We start from the raw sequence: 22,390 nt of genomic DNA on the forward strand, positions 1-22,390 counted from the left end.
AAAGCTACTCCCAAACCACCGGCAAGGAAAGGAACAAAAATAGCACTAACTGCGGAGCCATCTTCAACAGCAGTAAAATCCTCAACAAAGCGAATCAAGAGGATCATCAAGGTCGATGAAAAAGAGAAAGCCTTTCCAGCAAAGGACACTGTGCGGTTCACTAGCCGCTACTGTGAGCAGATGTTCCCCATCCTGGCTGAGAGGAACTATAATAATGAGTACCTACTCATCTTCCCGACCCACATTGTTGATTTTGTTGAACCCCGCATTGAGCGAAGACAATGGGGATTCCTACGGCGACAGCCACGGCAGGTTAACCTTTCATGGGTAGTTGAATTCTACTCCAATTTTCACATGCCAACCATGCAGTCTGTCTATGTCCGTCAGAAGCAAGTCCCCATAACTGAAGAGGTCATTCAGCGAGCTTTAGATCTTCCCCCTGCTCCAGAAGGATTGGACGCATACCAAGAAGCCTCTTTCAAGCGCTAGATATACCAATTTGACTGGGACGCCGTTCTCAGAGTTATAGCACAACCTGGCAGCAGATGGATCTATGGATACCATCGATCTCGACCGAAGAGCATATTGGCTTCAGCACTCACCTTGGAGGCTCGAGTATGGGCACAGATTATGTCCCATTAAGTTTTTTTGAGCACTCACGAGTCCTCCTTCATTGCAGACATGTCTGTTCTACTCTGGTGTATCCTTACAGACCAGCCTCTCAATTTACCAAGACACCTTCGGCATGCTATGGGACACGTACAGATTGCGGGCAACCTACCTTTTCCCGCCTTGGTTTCAGATCTAGTCTTAACAGCCGGAGTCTCCTACAGAGCTGGAGATACCAAGGTCATGATTCCACGGGATGATCAGTACGTCCCTAACAGGAAGTACATCAGACCTCCAGCAGCCACTATCAACTGAAGCACAGAACCAGAGGAGATATTCCTTCTCCTTCCACATCACAAGCACCTTCAACAAATCAGCTACTCCTACAGATAATTCAAAGGTTAGACCGGCTTGACCGGCAGGGAAAGCAAAGAGAGCACCGTAACAAGCGCCGATTTACATACCTTAAGGAGCTGCTTGTTGGTAACCACCCACCTGAAGAAAACCCAGACACCCCGGACTCCACTTCATTTACCAGCACAGGGAGCTATGACGGTCCCGATTGTAGAGATACTGCTACCAACCCCCCTCTGTTCCTGACTGATGGCACCGAGGACGGTGCCAAGCTTTAAGTGTGGGGAGGTCGGTCAGTACCTGACTTCCGGAGGTAACTGCTCTTTTTTAACACCAATAAATTAGTTATTTTTCTTTTTTAGGATAGGATAGATTGCATAGTAATAGGTATTTGCATGCATGTTCTATTTGGTGGAAAAATAATAAGTTTCTTTTTAAGACCCTATTTTTGAAAAATTTTACTAATTTAAATCAAAACTTTTGAGTTAAAAACTTGTTTGAAGACTGTAAATTGGAACATGGTTTAAAGCTAGAACACACAACCTGTGAGACTTGAGTTTAATTACATGGTTACATTATTTAACCATAATATTTTATTCTTGTGTGTTTTCTTCTCTTTGATTGTAATCTATATTTTGTTCCATCCTATATGTCCAATATTTAATGTGTTATATGCATACATATGAATGAGACCATTATTTTATTAGCTCACTTATCCCAAATAGTCTACCCTTTTATGTCACCTTTGTTAGCCACTTTGAGCCTTTCTATCCCATTTGTTCTATATTTTACCACATCACTAGCCTTAAGCGGAAAAACAAATTAAATACCCCAAATTGAATCTTTGGTTAGCTTAAGATAGAGATTGTGTGTCAATTAAGTGTGGGAAAACTGTAGAAACATGGGTTAATAAGGGAATATGTTATGTTTTTACAATTGATAAAATATTGGAAATTTGGGTACCTACTCATGTAAGACCAAAAAAATTAAAAATCCATGTGCATTGATAAGTTATGTTTATTTCTCTATTAAAAAAAATTGAAAAAAAATCCAAAAAAAAATCAATAAATAAGTAAATAAATAAGGGGACAAAATTATCCCAATGCTGAGTTAAGTTAATGAAAAGATCAATGCATAGGTGATACAAATTAAAAGAAGAGTTGATGCATGAGTATGTAATGCAAAAGTGGAATTTTGGATATCTAGGCATGAATTTAAAAAGTATATAGAGAGTATGTATAGGTGAGAGCTTAGGTTAATCAAGGATTCAATTTATAGCTCACTTAGCCATATATACCCTTACCCTTACCTTAACCCCATTACAACCTTGAAAAGACCTCATGATGTTTGCATTGGTACATTAAATATTTGTTGATTGGTTAGGTGAAGAACAAGGTTTAGAAAGCATGACTAGAGAAGAGTAGAGTGATTACCCTATACACTTGAGTGATTAGAGTGCATATACACCATCAGTGAGGGTTCAATGCTTGATTCTATATTCCCTGCTTTCATGAGCTGTCTTCTTACAAGTTTACTTGTTTTTATTGTATGATTTTAATTAGTGATATTTGATTTATACTTGTCTTGAAGAACTTATTTATTTTTAACCAAGTAGGAAAACTCATTTTAGCATATAGTGGCATTCATAGGTTGCATTACGTTGCATTGCATGAGTCTTACTTTTCCTTATTTAGTCTTTTAATCTCCTTGAGCTAAGCATGAGGACATGCTAATGTTTAAGTGTGGGGAGGTTGATAAACCACTATTTTATGGTTTATCTTGTGTTCAATTGAATAGTTTTATCAAGCTTTTACCCACTTATTCATATGATTTGCATGATTTTACAACTCCTTTCTAGTGTTATTCTATGGTTAAAAACTTGCTTCCTAGAGATCTTTAATTTGTATATTTTAATTCTTCTTTATACCATTCGATGCCGTGATCCGTGTGTTAAGTGTTTCAGGCTTTATAGGGCAGGAATGGCTCAGAGAATGGAGAGGAAACTTGCAAAAATGGAAGGAACACAAGAAACCAAGGAGATAACCAGTGAGCACCGACATGCACGCATGGCTCACACGAGCGCGCGGTATGGAGAAATTTGCAGCGACGCGTACGTGTGCCTGACGCGTACGCGTGGATTGGAGTCTGCACAAGGACGCGTGCGCGTGACTGACGCGTACGCGTGACACGCCAAAACGACTAGCGACGCACACGCGTGACTGACGCGTATGCGTGACATGCACGATCTGCAAAAATAACAGAAAATGCTGGGGGCGATTTCGGGCCGAGTTTTGACCAAGTTTTCGGCCCAGAAACACAGAATAGAGTCAGGGAACATGCAGAGACTCAACACACATTCTCATTAGCATGGTTTTAGGTTTTTAGATCTGAATCTAGAGAAAAATTACTCTTCCTCTAGGTTCTCTTTACATTCATAGTTTCATAGTTTGTTGCTTTTGCTTTGGATATTGAAGAGTCATCACCTCCGTTAAAGATACTATTCTAGTTTGTTTCCTTACTCTTTTATTTATTCTATATTCTTAATTCTTGTTTAGAGTTACAATTGGATTATTTTCATGGATTGTCAATGAAAAGGATTACTTTTATTTTTAATTAAATTGCAGTTATTGTCTATCATGTCTTTCTTTTATTCCCTTTTTTAATTCTATGCAAGTAATTTTCATGTCAATGGAGTAGATTCCCTACTTGACATGGGGGTGATTAAGAGGAGACACTTGAGTTGGAATGCTCAAGTGATTAGTTAAATTGGAAGTTGTTGGCTAATTCTGTATTTACTAACGCTAGACCTTCCCAAGGGAGAGGACTAGGATTTGCGAATAGGAGTTAGCTTAATCACTTGACTTTTCTTTATTTAGTAAGGGTTAACTAAGTGAAAATAACAACCTCTTTATACTACACTCGAGAAAATTCCAATAAGGATAGAACTTCCGATTAATCATTCCACTAGTCAATGCTTTTTAATTAGAATATATATTTCTCTTTTAGATTACAATTATTTATTTTCTGTCATTCAACTCTCAAAATTCTCGGAAAACTCCTGATTAATAACTTAGCATCCTTTCTAGCAACTCGTTGGGAGATGACCTGGGACTCATACTCCCAGTATTTTTATTCTAAACTTTTGTGACAACCTTTCTAAATTGATGAGGCAAATTTTAGCTGGTTAAGAACTATACTCGCAACGCTGTTTTTATATTGACTTCTTAATTGGCCGACTTACGCCCACGCATCATGTCCGTTGCAGTAGAGAGCTTCTGGATCGAGTCACATCTTCTATCAACGTGTTTTCAAATCTGTTCTCTCTATCTGTCGTTGCTACCACTGTTGCCATCGCAGTTTGTGCCGCCGTTGTTGCCACAGTTTCCACCGTCGATGACACCGTAGTTGCCATAGTACAACGCATTTGCAGATCTGTTCACTCCCAAGCTTCTTCTTCAGTGCTACTTTCTCTCACTCCAATTTTCCCTTTAAACTGCCGGTGGTACTTCTTTTTCTTCTTCTTCCCTATTAATTTGCTGATATTTCTACTTTGTTAACACTAAATTTCTTGTCTATTTTGCCTCCTCAGTTCTGTTGCAACTTTCTTACTGTACCCTCTCTTGTTCTGTATTTTTTCATTGTTTTTCATTTGCGTTGATAACGAGTCTTGGAAACGAGTCAGGATTGATAATTGAAGCTATTTTGTATCATGCCAGTAGTTAGTGAATTTTTTTATGTTAGGAGTGATTTTTAGTTATTTTGTTAGGATTCTGATTGAGTTTTCTATAGATTAATAGTGATGTTGTCATGTTGTGTTGTCTTTTAAATTATGCAAATTCAGTATTGTTATTAGTTGAGGCTAGATTATTCTTTACAGTGACTTTTAAATTAATGGTGAATTGACAAGGTGTTGAAAAACAGGGATTTATTTAACACATTCAAACGATATCACTTGGAAACAGGCTAGTTTCTCATGGCTTATTTGTAGCTTCTTGTCTTCCCTGAATCAAAGCTCATTCTCAGCGCTTTTGCTTCTTCCATTACTCATGGCAGAAAGTGGAGTTGGATTTTGCAAACTTAGGAAAGGGTGAGTTATAAGAAAAGTATATATATCATTAAGACTACTAGACGTGCTTCAATCACAGCCAGTTAATTACGTGTGTGAAACATATGAAGATAAATATCATTATCATCATGCATTTGACGTGACATAAATTTTTTTGCGTAATCTATACCACTCCTCCAAGAAAAAATGCCACAATGCATTCAGGACACTTGTTCTATTCTGTACGATGACGTATGGGTTTTCAAATGTATTTGTAAACTTGCTGTTCTAGTGATTTTAACTATTAATTTTATTTATAAAAATATATATAAATAAGTGTCTCTGGAATAAAGGGATAGAGTAAGAGAGATTTTAACTATTAATCTATAGAGTCTTTGGAAGCTTCGATTGAAGCTGCTTTCCAAGCTATCAGATATTGTGGAACAGATTTTCATGTCGTTCCAAGTCATTGCGGTGAGAATTTCTTTCTAATTTGTTCTTGTTTAGTTTAAGACTTAAATTTTCTCACTCACTTCCGTTTAGAATTTGTTCAGACAATCTCCATGTTTTTTAGAGAGGTGAATTGAATTTGAGATCTCTGTTAACTCTAATTTGTGCCTTGTTCAGCTTCATACGGAAGCTTTCTCACTTGCTTCTATCATTTCAATGATTCAAGATTGCTATTTCTGCACCTCTTTTGTGGATTTCGTGAACTGAATTGCAGAGAAAGTAAGAATTGCCTCAACTCAAGCTTCTCACGACTTCCAAAGTGAATTATAACTGAACAATCACATAATTGATGCTCTCGTTGCGGATTTAGGATCAGCATCTGCTACAATTAATGATAGCAAGAAAGTTTCACGCCAAGACATTGAGCTTGTAAGCAAATTCTACTAGCTTGTCAGGAAGCTAATTTAAAAAAATAAAATAAAATCTTGGGTGTAAGCTTTTTGTATTCTGGCTGTGTTCTTGTTGTATCCGGAAGTACAAAGCCTTGAAAAGGATTAAAGAAGTTTGATATTGAATTTTTTGTTGACATTTTCAGGGATATCGTGTGAAGGTACTCTCTTTTTTTCATATATGGAATATGCACTCTAGTTTTGGTTTAGGTTACTGCTTAAGGCTTGTGTTTAGGTTCTAGGTTTGAGAAATAATAAAAGAACAAAAAATAGATAATCTAATAAGATCTTGCTCTTTATCACATCAAATATCACATTAGTCAGTTGCATTATGTATTGCTAGTTAACAATGATGTGATAGAATAAATTTATGATAACTTTTTATTTGTCCATTTAAAATAGTGCAGGGCAACAAGCAGTGATATGCAGGAAACAACAGGAGCTGAACCTCAAACTCAAAGTTTCTGCTTCCAGAGCTCAACCGTACGCTATGGTGGTGCTAATGGAACATACTATACTTCATCAACGACAAGGAGAACCGGCAGTGATGGGGTGAGCATTTAGAATCTGGTTAAATAACTCTCTAAAGTGAATTAGTGTATTGTTGGTTTTCTGATGGCATCTTCAACATATTAGGTGACATTTGAAGTGGCCAAAGAGGCTGATAGTTCTATAAAGGAAGCTTCTCACAGAGTTTCCAAAGGCATTCATGGCAAGGTATTCATATACTATTTCTTTAGTATCAAATTAATAATATTGGATTAAGTTGCTTCGGTTTATAGTTGTGTATTTGTAATTGGCCTGCTTATTAAATTTATTTCACTTGGTCTGGTACTTCATAGGGACATTCCCTTACAAGAAAACTTAATTCGGATGGTAGAGTAGATATGCAGGCAGTGATATGCAGTGAATATATAATTGATCTTATATTTTTTAACTAAAAAATTCTGTTATTTTATAATAGAGTATAACAAAGAATATTATTTTTAATTTGTAGGAATTAGTTCCCAACATCAATAAGGTTAGTGGTTTTAATTTCTATTCATTTGTACTCCAACTCTTACCATCATTTTCAACCTTAAAGACCCATTTTTGCACTCTGGAAAGCATAATGACTTTTTAAATCTATAAAGTATCAGTCTTTTACTTGGAGTCTTTGATTGGGATGAACTACTACACTACAATGCGGCAATGCAAGAGTGGAAGAAGAGAATAATGTCGTTCATGTTGCCTTCCGATCCGAACACATGTCTTGGATGGAAGATAGGTACTCTTCTTCTCTATTATTTCTTCCTCTCTTTTCAAATTTTAATTCTATTTATATGTAATGTATGCAGCCAGACTCACAATCTAAGAAAAGAAACCTTGCAGCAACAATATCAATCAGTAAGATATTTCTATCTAACAATATTATAACATCATATTCATATTGATACATGATAATCAGCAAGGTTTCTTTGTATTGTTATACATGTGAAGAAACAGTCTTCTAATTATAACAACTATGCGATTGGTTCTCATGTGATGGATAGTATGGTGATACCAAAATCAAAACTGATAAGCTCTCTCTCTTTAAAGGCTTTGATCCTGCATCCATCAACATCCCTCCAAACAATAGCATCCTACCACCACAGACCTCTATTGAAGTTGTTAACTAGAGAGATGCAGATCTTTTCTTCATGTGGCAAAGGGTATATAAAATAAAATAATGCTCCTTTTTCTATCAACTCAGCTTATGATTAACAGTGCAAGTTGGTTTTTGTTCTGTTTACAGTACAAGATTTTGGAACATGAAGCAGAAGAAAAGGCACAAGCCCTGAAGGAGATTAGAGAGACGGTGGATCACAGAAATCATATAGATGGTAGTGTAAAATTGATTGGTACTTCATTTTTATGTTATTTATTTATTGAGTTGAAATAACTGTGCTATTAAAATTTGCTACAAGTAGAGGACTTCATTTTATCTTGTGTTATCATTAATTTTGTTTAGTATTCGATCCTTGTGTGGAACTTGTTTTATGAAAAGATGACAAGAAAGCAGCAAATGTTAAACCATTTTAGCCACTGTTGAAACATTTTTGTTTCATAAATTTCTTTATTATTCACATGAAGTTTGCTATGGTGCTCTGTTTTTGTCCTATGCTCTTAGAAATTGTCATGTTGCATATGATTTCATCGTCAATGGAATTTAGAAACTGGAAAACATTGTCGACGATCGCGAATTTGATTAGGTTGATGCATAGTGCAATTCAATATTCTTGGATGCCTTTGTTATTTTCATATTTTCCTTTTCCTCACACTACAAGAAAAAGCAATATTTGTAACAAAAAAATTGTTACAAAAAATCAAAATTTTGAAACAAAATAATTTTGTAACAAAAAAAAGGGGCCGTTGCAGTATGTCCCGTTACAAAAAGTTTTTGTAACAAAAAATGAAACTGTTACAATTCAAAATGATATTTTGTAACAAATTTTTCTGATACAAAAAACTAGAAGTCGTTACAAGAGTGGTAACAAATTTTGATCTTCAAGGTATTTTTTGTAACAATCTATTTTTTCCTATCATAAAATTTTGTTACAAAATGTAACTTGATTTTCTAACATTTTTTTTAGTTACAAAATCAAAATAATTATTTTGTAACAATTTTTTTTAATACAAATTGCATGCATAATATAAATATACTGAAATATACTGAAATTAATTACTACAAAATGTGATATTTCATTAAACTCAAAATATTGATACACAAATTTCTCTTAAAAAGTAATAAAACATGTTACAAATCTAAATAAAAAATGCTACAAACCTATAACTATGTTACATCAAGTTAGGCTATAAACCAATCCCAATGACAAATCCTAAGAAGCATATTTCCAATTAGTAACTCTCCTGCATTGACAATAACAATTAACAAAATAAATAAATGAATAAAAAAGAGAAATCAAGAAGCCATCATTGGCAATAACAATTACAATTAACAAAACTTAAATTAACAAAATTATCAACATATTTTCAATCAGTAAGTCTTCTGCAAATCTCACATCAATTGGTTAGCATAGCACATACTAAAATATAAGACAAATTATATGTCAATGTTATAATAAACATGTTATAAGTCGCTTCTTTTGTCCCTGTGAAATGCCCTTGAGCATTTCATCGTCCACCAATGTGTTTCCATATATGTCCAAACCTAATATCTTTGTGAAAAATATCTTAGCACTTAGGAGTTTGGAAGACTTATAAAAATGTCAATATGATATAAGCTGTATTGAAACGGGATACTAGTAGCTAGAGCCTATTAATCTCTATTTTTACATTTTTATCAACTCAACAAATATTAAACTATTTCGCAATTTGCTTAATGAATACCTTTATGATGTACTCTACCATAAGATCTGTTTCCTGTCCTCCAAAAGCTATTGACTACAAAAGAAAATAGATTAGATTATTAGTTTGTGTAAGAAGCTTTCGTACTGGAGAAACAGAGGAGAAAATACTTCCTGAAAAAGAGAAGGGAAAAAAATAATTAATGAAGAGTATACCTTCATGAAGATATCAAGATCAACATCTGGTTTTATTCCAACACTCTTTTCTCTCCTAGCAAGCTCTAGCAGCATATCTATTAATGCTCAATACTTTAGTACTTAGAATCGTAAGTATTTTCTAACGAACCGAATATAAAAATCAACTACTCAACGTAACTTGTTTATCATAACACATTACCAATAAAACTGATGGCTGAAAGTAATCTAGTAAGATGGCTAAATAGTTTTTGCTCATCAACTGATTTAAATATTGAAGAGACTGCAAACCTTTAATTGTAGTTGGAATGGTTCCACTTAAATCATTCCCACAACAATTCCAAGGACAGAATCTTCTGCATGGGGCACATACTGCAGAAACATGATCAAAAATCTAGAATCTTAAACAAGAAAATATATTATTTTGTTATTTGGATAGAAATTTTTAATTACTTTGTGCATGACAGAAAAAGAAGATACTTATATAAAATTTTACTAACATGAGATAACTAAAAAAAGAAAATACAAATGAATAGAAGATAGTCTACTAGCTGAATGCAAACAATACTAACTTCATTACACACTAAATTCATTCTTGAGACTTTAGCTTACAGCTTAACCAATAAACCTTTTCGAGGGATAACTCATGACATAGTATCAAAATCTCTTTGACCAATTAATTTTGAACTCGATTATTGTTGCCTACCATTCTTGAAAAAAGATTAAATATAAATTAAACTTCAAAGAAGGTAAACTGAACATATGCATTGCTTAATATTTACCTCCAATAGACTCTTTGTAATACTGAATGTTAGTTATAAAATCATTAAAATGCCTCTATTCAACTATTAAGCTTTTAGAAGAACAGGCATGACGATTTAAGTATCAAAATAGATTTTTAGAAAATAAAATAAATCTCTGCACTGGTGCTCTCTTAATTAACTGTTAATTAATACATTTATATGTTTATGATGTTCGTTTCTTGATTCTTAATTTGATGCAAAAAAGTTAAAAATGAGCTGAAGTGTTTATGGATCAATTAGAAGATCTTCATTCTTCGTCCCGTCAACTGATGGATATGCCAAAGCTGGTGTGAGATGGATAGGCTATGAACCTCGCTGCAGGCCATATATAGTGTAAAATTTTGATTTATTATTTTAAATTTGTATTTAAATAGATTTAATCATTTTGATTTTAACTTTTTATGAGTTTTGAATGCATGTTCAGAATTAAATTAACTTTGATTTATATTCATTTTCATTTGAAATCTATGCGTTTTGAATCCAGTTAACTCAATTTAGTTTGAAAATCATTGGCTTTACCTTAATACCCTTTTGATTTTTTTTCCTATATCTTTCATGAGAATTGTGATTCATTTGTGGGTAGCAAGTTATGTTAATCTATTTTTGATTGGATTGACTTAACTTTGAAGCTTACACTTGTGTATTTAATTTAATTGGATTATCTTGTTTTGTAGTGAATGATTTTATGGAGTTTCTGAACCAAATTGGTGTTTAAGACTTATCTTTGAGTGTGTTTATCATTTTTGATATTAAAAAATAAATTTTTAATTTAAAAGTATGTAAATTAGATGAGATTAATGAATGATTTGAAATTAAAAATAAATAAATAATTACAGAATTTGTGGAGGTTTGAAAGTCTCACAAAATAATTTTTTTTTTAAATTAAAAAATAATTTGTGGGGGTTTTAAACTGCCACAAAAGTAATTTAAAATCGTCACAAAAGTCCAATATAAAACCCCCATTAAACACATACAAAATCTCCACTGAATAGATTGTGGAGGTTTTTAAAAACCCCCACAAAAGATCTCGTGGCACCTCAAATTTTGAGAGTTTTAGAAACCCCCACAAACTATTTGGTGGGGGTTATAAACCTCCACAAATAAAAAAAAACTGCCACAAATAAACAAAAACCTTGTAGTGGTTAGGTTGAAGGTATCCAATAATATTGTGATTTCAAAACACATAACATTTCTCAAGTTGTGTTTTTCATTTTTTTTTTTTTTTACTTTTTCAAATGAAACCAAAGCTAAGTGTAATCTTTCCTTTGAGTATGTTCATTCTATTCACTTTTTATTCTTTTATTTCTACTCTTTAACTAGCAATATTATAAGTGAATCATCTACACTTGATATAGAGAATAGAACATTTGTAATAAAGAGGAAAAGAGACAAGACATTGGCCACAAAAAAACGGTTAGTTGATCCTCTTGGTGATTATTATTTAACATCTCACATTCTTTTGATTCTTATTCATTTTTTTCATATATATATATATATATATATATATATATATACTTGTTTACTTAAGTATTTATTTATTTTTGTAGTAGATTTTTTTTAGTTTTAGTAATAAATTCATTTGTATTTTTTTTTATAGATCAAGAGACCTTTTTATTCGAGAATGTACTAACTTCTCATAGGTCAATGTCTAACAATGAAGGTATATACATATAGACAAATATAAACTCTAAACTCTAAATAGTGGTTAATAATAAATTGAGTTTTTCTTGCTATTTTATTAATTTTTAATTTTAGATTTACTAAATACATTGGTTCACTTAAATGAAGGTATTATTTATGATTCTCTTAATAACGTATTCACAACCCCTGTTAATATCAAGGATCATGTGACGTTTGCACCAAGTGAAAATAAAGGTGTGTAATTAATTTTAATAAATAAGCTTAATATTTTTCTTTTTTTTTTTCTATATTGATTAGCAAAATTTTATTTTTCTCGTGACATATGATACTGTAATGATATTGATTATTTTATAAATAGGATACTTGGATCACGATGATTGTAATTACAGTTATACATGGTGTGGTACGATTTTTTGGTATTCTGAACGTGTTTTAAGAGAATCTAAAGTTAATTGTCCAGTATTTTCAATATGTTGTCTTAAAGGCAAAGTGGAATTGCCATTGTTGAAAGAACCCCCTGAATTGTTGGTATCGCTTTTCAATAGAAATGATCCAAGGAGTAAACACTTTTTGAAGAACATTCGGGCATATAATAATCTGTTTTGTTTTACTTCTATTGGTGGAAGGGTTGACACATCTCTTAGTAATGGAACGGGTCCGCCTCAATTTATTCTTTATGGTCAGAATTATAATAGAATTGGTAGTTTACTTCCAATGGCTGGTCAACCACCAAAATTTGCTCAGTTGTATATCTTTGATACTGAGAATGAGTTGGCAAATAGAGAGAAAATTTTACAGTATGATTTGATTATGTTTTAAGTAACTCCCAACTATTATTTTTTCAAATTTGTTTTTCATTCTTTTTTGTGTATAGGTAACTAACATTTGTTTTTGTATAAAGTTTGACCAGTGGTGTAGGTTCTTTGGATTCAACATTAATTGAAGATTTATTGAAAATGATCGATGAAAATAATATTGTTGCCAAATCTTTTCGGATGGCTAAACAGTTCTATCAGCAACATCCTGATGAATCTTTTTCCATTCGGTTGTTTAGACATCGAGCTACAGGTCCTCGAGTGTATAGTGAGCCCACGGTTGCTGAAATTGCTAGTCTTATTGTTGGTGACTTTGATGGCTCAGATACTGGACGCGATATCATTGTTCATTCTAAGAATGGATAGTTATAGCTATTCATGAGACACATACTTGCTATTGGCCATTGCAATATCCTTTGTTGTTCCCATATAGTGAAGATGGATACTAAGAAGATATAACATACTGTCATGTTAGAAGTAGAGAAAACATACCCACAAGACAAAGAGTTTCTCTTCGGGAATTTGTTTGCTTATGAATTCAAGAACAAAAAATTGAGTTTGGGACAATATTTAAATCTAGAAGGCTATTTCAACAATTTATTGTTTATTCTTTTAGCATGGTAGAGTCACAACGGCATCTGTATGTTAGATTTGATCAGAAGAATATAAGATCTCATATGTTGTAAGGAGTTGAGGAGGCTATGGAATGAGGAGATATCGATGCATCGTCCATTGGAACTAGGATTGTGTTGCCGTCTTCTTTTACTGGGGGAAGAAGATATATGTTTAATAATTGTCAGAATGCTATGTCTATTTGCAAAAAATATAGATATCCTGATCTATTTATTACTATAAATTGCAATCCAAGTTGGTTGGAGTTTCAAAGATACACTGAACGGACTCGTATTCCTATATCTGATCGACCCGATCTTGCATACAGATTGTTTGAATTGAAAATTCAATCTTTGATGATTGATTTGAAGGATGGTGTCTTCTTTGGACCTATGAATACAGGTAAATTTTATGGAATTTTTTGTTGCTTATCTAATAATGAATTATGTTTAAAATTAGATTTTTCTTTTATTAAGGAATGTATACAATTGAATTTCAAAAAAGAAGCTTGCCACATGCACATATATTGGTTAGGCTTCAAAATGCAGGTAGGATGCAAACAATTGAAATCATGGATAAGGTTATATCAGATGAGTTACCAGACCCAACGAGATTTCCAAAGCTATATAGTGTTGTTACCAAATATATGATTCATGGTCCTTGTGGTAAATTAAGACCTTCTTCTCCTTGCATGAGAAATGGTGGTTATTCTAAATTTTATCCCAAAAAATTTGTTGACTCGACAAGTTTTGATAAGGATGGTTATTCCATATATAGAAGGCTTAATATGGGGATTACATACACAATAAATGGTGTGGATGTGGATAATCGGGTTGTTGTATAATCCAATGCTCCTAATAAAATATCAAGCTCACATCAATTTGGAGTTTTGTAACAAGTCAAATGTCATCAAGTATTTGTTCAAATATATAAATAAGGGACCAAATCGTGTCACTGCAACAATTAGAAATGTACAAACTCAGAAACATGGTGTTCAAAATGTTGACGAGATTAAGCAATTCTACGATTGTCGATATCTAGCACCTTGTGAATATGCTTGGAGATTATTTGCATTTGATATTCATCACAAGTGGCCATCTGTTCAATGGTTGATATTCCATTTGCCCAAAAGACAGAATCTAATATTTTACTGATGATGATAAGATTCCAAAAATTGTTGAAAAGAACAAGTATAAAGATACAATGTTTACTGCTTGGATGCGAGCTAATGTTAAGTTCCCACATGGTAATCATTTGTTATATTCTGAATATCCAAATCAATTTGTTTACTTGCGTGATACTCAGGAATAGGTTCCAAGGCAGAGAGGGTTCTCAATTGGAAGGCTAATTTTCATCAATTATTTGTGTTTGTTGCTCAATATTCAGAAGGGTTGTAAAAGTTTTGAAAGCATTCGTACTGTTGATGGTGTTCTATATGATTCTTTCAAGGCTGCTTGCAATCATCTTGGTTTATTGAGTGATGAACAGGAGTTCATTAATGCCATTAAGGAAATTGCAGAATTGTCTTCTGGCTTTCAACTTCGTAAGTTATTTGTTACATTGTTGGCATCTAATTCAATGAATAAACCTGAAATGGTTTGAAAAGACACTTGGAGACTATTGGCTGATGATATTTTATATCATAGAAGACGTGAATTACAATTGCCAAGTATTTTTCAAACTCTTGTTTGATTATTTATTATTGATTAAGTTTGTGTAGATGGTTATATCACGATATGATGTTTAGTTTTTAAGCCTATTCCTAGAATAGGCTACACTTTTCTCCGTGTTTCTTTTTTGTAGGAGAATAGGAAACACATTTGTAGCATCACTTGAAAAGTGTCTCCTTAGATATTATAAATATCACTTATAAAGCGTAGCCTTATCTTAAGAGCTATGGGTTCACTTTTTACATTAAAGAGAGCAAAGAGCAGCTTATTTGTTATATTTTAGGTGAATTTTTAAAGTGTTTCCTAATGTAAGAAACCAAATACATATACTACACTTAGTGAATTTTTTGTTTCCTTTTCACGTTACCACCAAAATTAAACCCACGCCCTTCATCTTCTGAAACCCGCACCCTTCTGCTTTAGAAAGCTCACCACCACCTTCACTGTTTTCACGCCCTCACCTTCGTTCACCACCACTCACCGGCCCCCTTCTCTTTCGTCTTCACCTTTGCTCACCACTCACCGTCGCAGCTCATCATCTTCTTCACCTTCAGCTTTGATGCCCTGTACACTGCATACCTCAACCGTAGCGCTGCTACCATCGACGTTGTCAGCAGAATGATTCTCCCTCTGGCACCGCACTTCACTCTGTTTGTTGCCTCCACAAGAACACGTCCGGGTGTTCACAGCAAAGATTTTGTCGAACGTCTCGATTGCGAGATAAATTACAATTTCTCATCCGATTCCGCTAGAAGAGATGGTGACGATTGCTACTCGGTCATGGAATGGGTTAATAGTTCGAATTTGAAGAATTAATTAGGTTTTTTGCAGGTTCAAAATAAAAGAACATGGAAAGAGAGTGGTAGTGAATTTGTTTGAAGTTATTTATTATGATAATGAATTGCTGATTTGCTGCAGATTAAGCATTAAGATCAAGTTGCATCTGATGCATCCATGAATGGTAACCGCCAATGACTCAGATCGAGTCTCCATTTGGAACTGTGAACACCGACAGGTACAATTTTAGGATTGATTTGAAATATTGATCCATTTAGAACTGGAAACTATTAATGATGTTAATGATTTGAATATTGATCTATTTGGACTATTTGTTATATATGATGCAATAAATTGATGATAATATATGTGAATTGTTTGAGTGATTTGTGGCTGGATTGCTATGCTGAGTAATGCAGAAGTTTTTTATTTCATATGAGTATGCTTAAATGTGAAAAGTGACAAAAAAAATGGTGATTTATTAATCTTGAGTACTTGGGGCTGATTTAATCTTTCCAACAAGTCACAATAGGTAAAAGAAAGTTAGAATGCAAGGTTAGAGTGAGTAAAAAGTTAGGAATCAATTTTTGACCTCTCAAAATCCAAGGTTACATGTTGCAGAATTATGCAGTTTCGGACAGCACTTTGTGAACAAAATTGGGAGCAATTTAGCCACTCAAAATGAGTGAAATTATTTTTTTATGAAACCTTGAGATGTCTAGATTGTTCCCCTAAAATTTCAGAATTTTCTTATGTGTGGTTTGGGAGATGATTTTTAGAAAATGGTCATTTTCTGCAGAAACAATGTTGTCCAAACTTTCTAATTGCAGTGACGGCTTCTAATTGTGTCTCATACTAGACTAGTGACTGTCTTGGAATAACCTTTCTTGAACTTTTTACCATTTCGGACTCAATACATTTTGTACAATCTTAATTTTCCTTGTGTGGCTGTACTAGATTGTAAATGGCCCTGAAGTTTTGAGCAAATTTGTTGGTGAAACTGAAAAGAATGTGAGGGACCTTTTTGCTGATGCTGAACAAGAGCAGAGGAGCCACACAGATTGCATGTACTTAAGATTAAATTTTCTGATAATTCACTCTTATTAATCACTGTATTTTCAGGGGATGAAAGTGATTTGCATGTAATTATCTTTGATGAAATCAATGCTATTTATAAGGTATGGAATTTCTGAACTTTGGACAAATGTGAATCATGCAATGTGTTATTTGCCTATTTATTGATCACTGTTAATTCATGATCATTGTGTGTCAATATTAGATGCTTCAGATTTTCTATGCTACTAATACTATGTGACCCTCCTTTGTGGGATTTGTAGATAGTTAAATTAGAGTCATAAAAGCTTCAGGTGAAATTTTTTTCATGTAGTTTTCTTCAGATTTATTAAGTTATATATTTTTCATCGATGACTCCTCAAAATTGCAGTACAATTTTAAATATTAAGATTTAATTTAATACAAGTTTTCTTATCCCTAACAAATTGTAGTATTGAGCTTAAAGTTGTATTATAGAATTCTCCGATCTATCTTTAGTCACACAATCTTCCTCGGTGTGAGTGCAGTCAAGAGGTTCAACTCGCGATGGTACTGGAGTTCATGATAGAATTGTGAACCAACTTCTTACTAAGGTCAGTTTAAATCATATTTTATTAAAATAATAACTCTTCTCTAGTAGTCAGAAGCATATATTTAATAAACAATATGATTGGTTTGTAGATAGATAGTGTGGAGTCACTAAATAATGTTTTGCTTATTGGAATGACCAACAGAAAGGATATGCTTGATGAGGCTCTCTTAAGGTCTCTAAATTTTCCCTCCTTTCTTGTAGGTTTTTTAAATATGCTTAGTGTGAAAAATATAAATGTAAATTTGTGAACACTCAACAAGGATATGCTATTGTTTATTGTATTCTGCAATTGTTATCCAATCTACTGCTGCTTTGATTTCTTATAATAAACTCCTATAGTAACTATATGCATATGTAGTGCATACCTCTTTAGTTGTTGCCATTTCTTTTGCTTGTAGACCAGGGCGGTTGGAAGTCCAGGTTGAGATAAGCCTTCCTGATGAAAATGGTCGATTGCAAATTCTTCAAATTCATACTAACAAGATGAAAGAAAATTCTTTTCTTGCTCCTGATGTGAATCTTCAAGAGCTTGGTATGTGTTATTATGGCAAATTTAGGATGATATAAGTTTGTATATTTATGTCTTTGTTGTCTTTGATGGAAGTAATCAATAAGTAATCTTGATTAGGTTGATTCTTTGCTAATAAATATTTTGAAGCAAGATCAACTACTTCTGATGTCAAGCTTTTACTTATCATTTCGCTAAAAAAAGTGGATAATAAAATTATCAGCATCACACTTATTCAATTATGAAGGTCAGCAAATGTTTACTCTGGGTTTGCCTTATCTTTTGCAGCTGCTAGAACAAAAAACTACAGTGGTGCAGAACTTAAAGGTGTTGTGAAAAGTGCCGTCTCATATGCTTTAAGTCGACAACTGAGTCTAGAGGATCTCACGAAGCAAGTTGAGGAAGAGAATATTAAGGTTACCGAATTCTGGAACAGCAACTTCAAAAACACATATCTCAAGACTCTGAAACTCTTTGGAGGTGCAACCAAAGAGGGGTGAAAGATGGATTTTGTATGATATAATATTTTGGTTTTTCCTAGTTTTTTAGTGGTAATCTCTAAGTGGTCTCATGCATATTTTGATATGAGTATGCTTATTTTAGTGTGAAATGTATAAATACTCAAAATTATGATCATCCTAATATTTTTGGTTCATTATATAAGGATAATTTTTATTATTTAAAGATTATTGTATTGTATTATTATGTATTTATTTTTATTTTATAATAATTAACTAATTTAATTAAAAATACAAGATTATATATATAATTATATTCCCAAATATTAGGTTTTAGATAAAAAGATTATTAGAAATTTTTGTTTATATATATATATATAAACAAAAAAATATAAACAAAAATTTAAAAAAAATGAGGGATAAAATGCTACATTTATATAAAGTAGCTATAGATATATTATTTGTTACGTTTATAAAGTGATGCAGTAGTCTTGAAAAGTGTAGCCTATTCTTTTGAATTCTGGTAACCATTAGTGCTGAAAAGCGTAGCCTTTGGTCCTGAACAACATCACTTAAAAATCACACCCTATTCTTAAAGGCCAGAAGCTTAGCCAGAAAAGCGTAGCCTTTGAGAATAGGCAACACTGGTATAGGCATCCTTTACAAAAGCGTCTCCAAAGACTAAAAATCGTAGCCTTTGCCTAAGGCATCATTTTTTTTTCATTTTTGGCTACACTTTTTAAGTGTATCTGAATGAGTGTTTTTCTTGTAGTGTATTTGTAATCTATGTGTTCTTTTTTTCACTTATTTCTTAGAGCTCATGATCACAGAAGAAGAACTTGAGATTCTTTGTGTGATTGAAGTTGAAAAATTATTGCAAATGAACGACAAAAGCTTTAAAGATTTTTCCCAAATGCCTTTTCCTAATCAAGATTTGGTTTCTCATTTTTCAAGTTCTATGATTATGAATGAGTTGGGTTATGATGTACATCAACTTCGAGAAGAACATGCTATAAATTTGAATAAATTGACAGATGAACAAAAACTCATTTACCAGAAAATAATTTACACGGTTACAAATAAAAGAGCTGGGTTCTTTTTTGTTTATGGATTTGGTGGTACTGAAAAAACTTTTTTGTGGAAATTGTTGTCTTCTCTTCTTCGTTCAGAAAAGAGAATTGTTTTAAATGTTACTTCTAGTGGTATTGCATCTTTATTGCTACCTGGTGGGAGGACTGCACACTCATTGTTTTGCATCCCAATCGAGTTGAATGAGGAATCTATGTTCAATATTAAGAAAGATAGTCAATGAGAAGAACTCATCCGTCGTGCTTCTCTAATAATATGGGATGAGGCACCCATGACGAATAAGTTGGCACTTGAAGCCCTTGATAGAACTTTTCGTGATTTAATGAGTTTGAATGTGCCTTCGGCTCGTGATATTCCCTTCGGTGGGAAAGTTATTGTGCTTGGTGGTGATTTTAGACAAGTGTTACCAGTTATTCCTAAACGAACTCATGCTGAAATAGTTATGACTTCAATTAATTCGTCAATTCTTTGGAAACATTGTAAGGTAATGTGGTTGACAAAAAATCTTCGGTTATAAAAAAAACTCCTTGGTGTCAAATTTGGATGAAGTAAAAGAATTTTCTAATTGGATTTTAAAGATTGGTGAAGGTTCTTGTGGGGTTCAAAAGGAGGATGAAATTATTGTTGATATTCCAAGTGATTTACTTATTCCTTCGACTGACAATCCTATTCAGGATATTGTTTCAGCTATATATTCAGATATTGATGATAACTATGGTAATGCTTTGTATTTTCAAGAACGTGCTATACTTGCTCCTACTGTTGATATTGTGTCGCAGATAAATGATTTTGTTGTTGATACTCTTCCTGGGTTAGTAAAGGTTTATTTGAGTTTTGACTCTATTTGTAAAAGTGATTGTCAAGATGTGATTGAAACTGATTGGTTGACAACTGAGTTTTTGAATTAGATTACATGTTTAGGGATACCAAATCATGTTCTTAAATTGAAGAAAGGTGCTCCTATTATTTTGCTAAGGAACATAGATCAGGCAAATGGATTGTGTAATAGAACTCGACTTATTGTTCAAGATCTTGGAGATAATATTATTGGTGCTGAAGTTGTGTCTGGAAGTAACATTGATGACAAGGTTTTTATTCCTTGGATGAATTTAGTGCCCAGTGATCTTGGTATTCCTTTTAAATTTCAGCGCAGACAGTTTTCAATTAGTCTTTGTTTTGCGATGACTATTAATAGGAATTAAGGGCAAACTTTATCTTTGGTTGGTATTTATCTTCGACAACCAATTTTTTATGTTGCGATATCTAGAGTGACAACAAGATCAGGATTAAAGATATTATTGTCTAATGAAGATGATAACTATTGGAACTCCACATCTAATAATGTTGTTTATAAGGAAGTTTTTAAAAAAATATAATTTGGTAAGTGGATTATTTAACAGAATTATTTGTTTAGTATATTTTTCATATACCCATATAGATCTTATTTTTCTCTAATTCCTATTGTCTTCTGCATTTGGGGTTCGTTTTGTTCGATATGCCCTAAATTCTATATTCGACTATCGTTCAGAAGAGACACCGTGGGTCTAATAACTGAGTGTTCTTTGTTGATATGCAAATCTAATATTATTGATAATGGATTTGGATTAGGGTGCTGTTAATGATGATGACCTCTTTATTAGAGGGAAGCAAAATATGTATTTAGAAAATTCTACTATTATTGTTTTAGTTCGATTGTATTTGTTTGATATCTATTTTAAGACATAAAGATTTTTACTAATGTAAAAAGTAATAATCCAAAAAAAATTAAAAAAAGTTGAGTTTATGTTGTAAATAAAAATTTTCGACCCGTGCAAGTATAACTTATAGCATGCATTATAATGTTTATATTGATTTGCTATCCGTGGACATGCACACTGACTTGAATTCTTGCAATGAAGCTTTCCATGTTCAGACGTAAGATATGCTTAAAACTATTTTTGCAGACAAAATGAATGTAGTTTGATCATTTCTAATAGATATAACTTATTGTGGGATGAGCTAGAGATTACTTTGAAGCTGTTGGGAAGGAAAGAAGGTTATTCCGGAACTATCGTTAGAAACAAAGCAATTGGAGAGTTGACAGTGCTCATTCAGTGCCTTTTTTTTCTGTTAATCATTATGCTGATGTTAAAATTGGTTTGAAAACTCTGTTAATTTTTGTTAAAGCATGTTAATTATTGTGCTGATCTTGTTAAAATTATGTTTGAAAATTTTGTTAATCTTAGTGTGTTTATTTATATTTTATTTATTATTTTATTATAAAACGGTTATTCCTATTGAATTACGATTGAACCGGTTAGACTAATAAACCAGTAAACTAGTCCTAGAACGGTTTGATGACCGGTATGGTTTTCAGAACGACTCACCAATCCAATGACCAGTAGCATGACTGGTTCGATTATCGAATTGGTTCTGACAACTATGCCTCTGCCATCTTATTCTTGTTTGTGTTTATATTATCCACTACTGCACCCCATTCTCTATTCACTTACCTACCAATTCCCACTACTCCCAAAGTCCCTCCCTATCCCCATTTGAGCCTCTCTCTCAATCATCAGAACAGCGGCCACTTCTTTCTCCAGTGTTACTCCCATATCTTCACTTTGGCTTCTGTTACGTGTTTCTCTCCATCGTCGCCGTTGTTATGTAATGTTTCTCCAAGCTGCAACCTTTTAGCTATCTGCTCTATGTGATGTCTTTTCTGACTAATTGATTTTTGATGACTTGATCTATTAACAAGATGAATTAGTTTAATCTTTTAAATTTCTTTGTTCAGTGATCTATTTTATCCAATGTTCTGAAAATCGAATTGGACCGACCAGTTAAACCGGTTCAACCAAAACCGATAAAAATTGGTCCGGTCCAATGTGTAAAACCGTCGAATCATAAACCGCTCAAAAACTGCTAAATTGGTCGGTAACTGACCGGTCAGATAGAATTGGAA

At 33.1% G+C, this 22,390-nt stretch overlaps 1 protein-coding gene across 3 annotated transcripts; it reads left to right on the forward strand.

Annotated features, from left to right (window-relative positions):
* The first annotated feature begins 15,297 nt into the window (after positions 1-15,297).
* On the forward strand, positions 15,298-18,583 carry LOC112720368 (vesicle-fusing ATPase). Of its 3 annotated transcripts, XM_072206508.1 has the most exons (7): positions 15,307-15,800; positions 15,888-15,984; positions 16,869-16,924; positions 17,327-17,392; positions 17,481-17,563; positions 17,790-17,923; positions 18,188-18,583. In XM_072206508.1, exons 5-7 carry the CDS (start codon positions 17,523-17,525, stop codon positions 18,397-18,399), a joined length of 387 nt encoding a protein of 128 aa, XP_072062609.1. In that variant the 5' UTR covers positions 15,307-15,800; positions 15,888-15,984; positions 16,869-16,924; positions 17,327-17,392; positions 17,481-17,522; the 3' UTR covers positions 18,400-18,583. The 3 variants fall into 3 exon arrangements, with proteins under 3 accessions (XP_025627071.1, XP_072062609.1, XP_025627072.1); XM_025771286.3 differs by having other exon boundaries at positions 15,298-15,984; positions 16,704-16,924; XM_025771287.3 differs by having other exon boundaries at positions 15,313-15,984.
* The last annotated feature ends 3,807 nt before the right edge of the window (positions 18,584-22,390 follow it).

Source organism: Arachis hypogaea, chromosome 11, assembly GCF_003086295.3.
Source record: "Arachis hypogaea cultivar Tifrunner chromosome 11, arahy.Tifrunner.gnm2.J5K5, whole genome shotgun sequence".
Classification (NCBI taxonomy): Eukaryota; Viridiplantae; Streptophyta; class Magnoliopsida; order Fabales; family Fabaceae; genus Arachis; species Arachis hypogaea.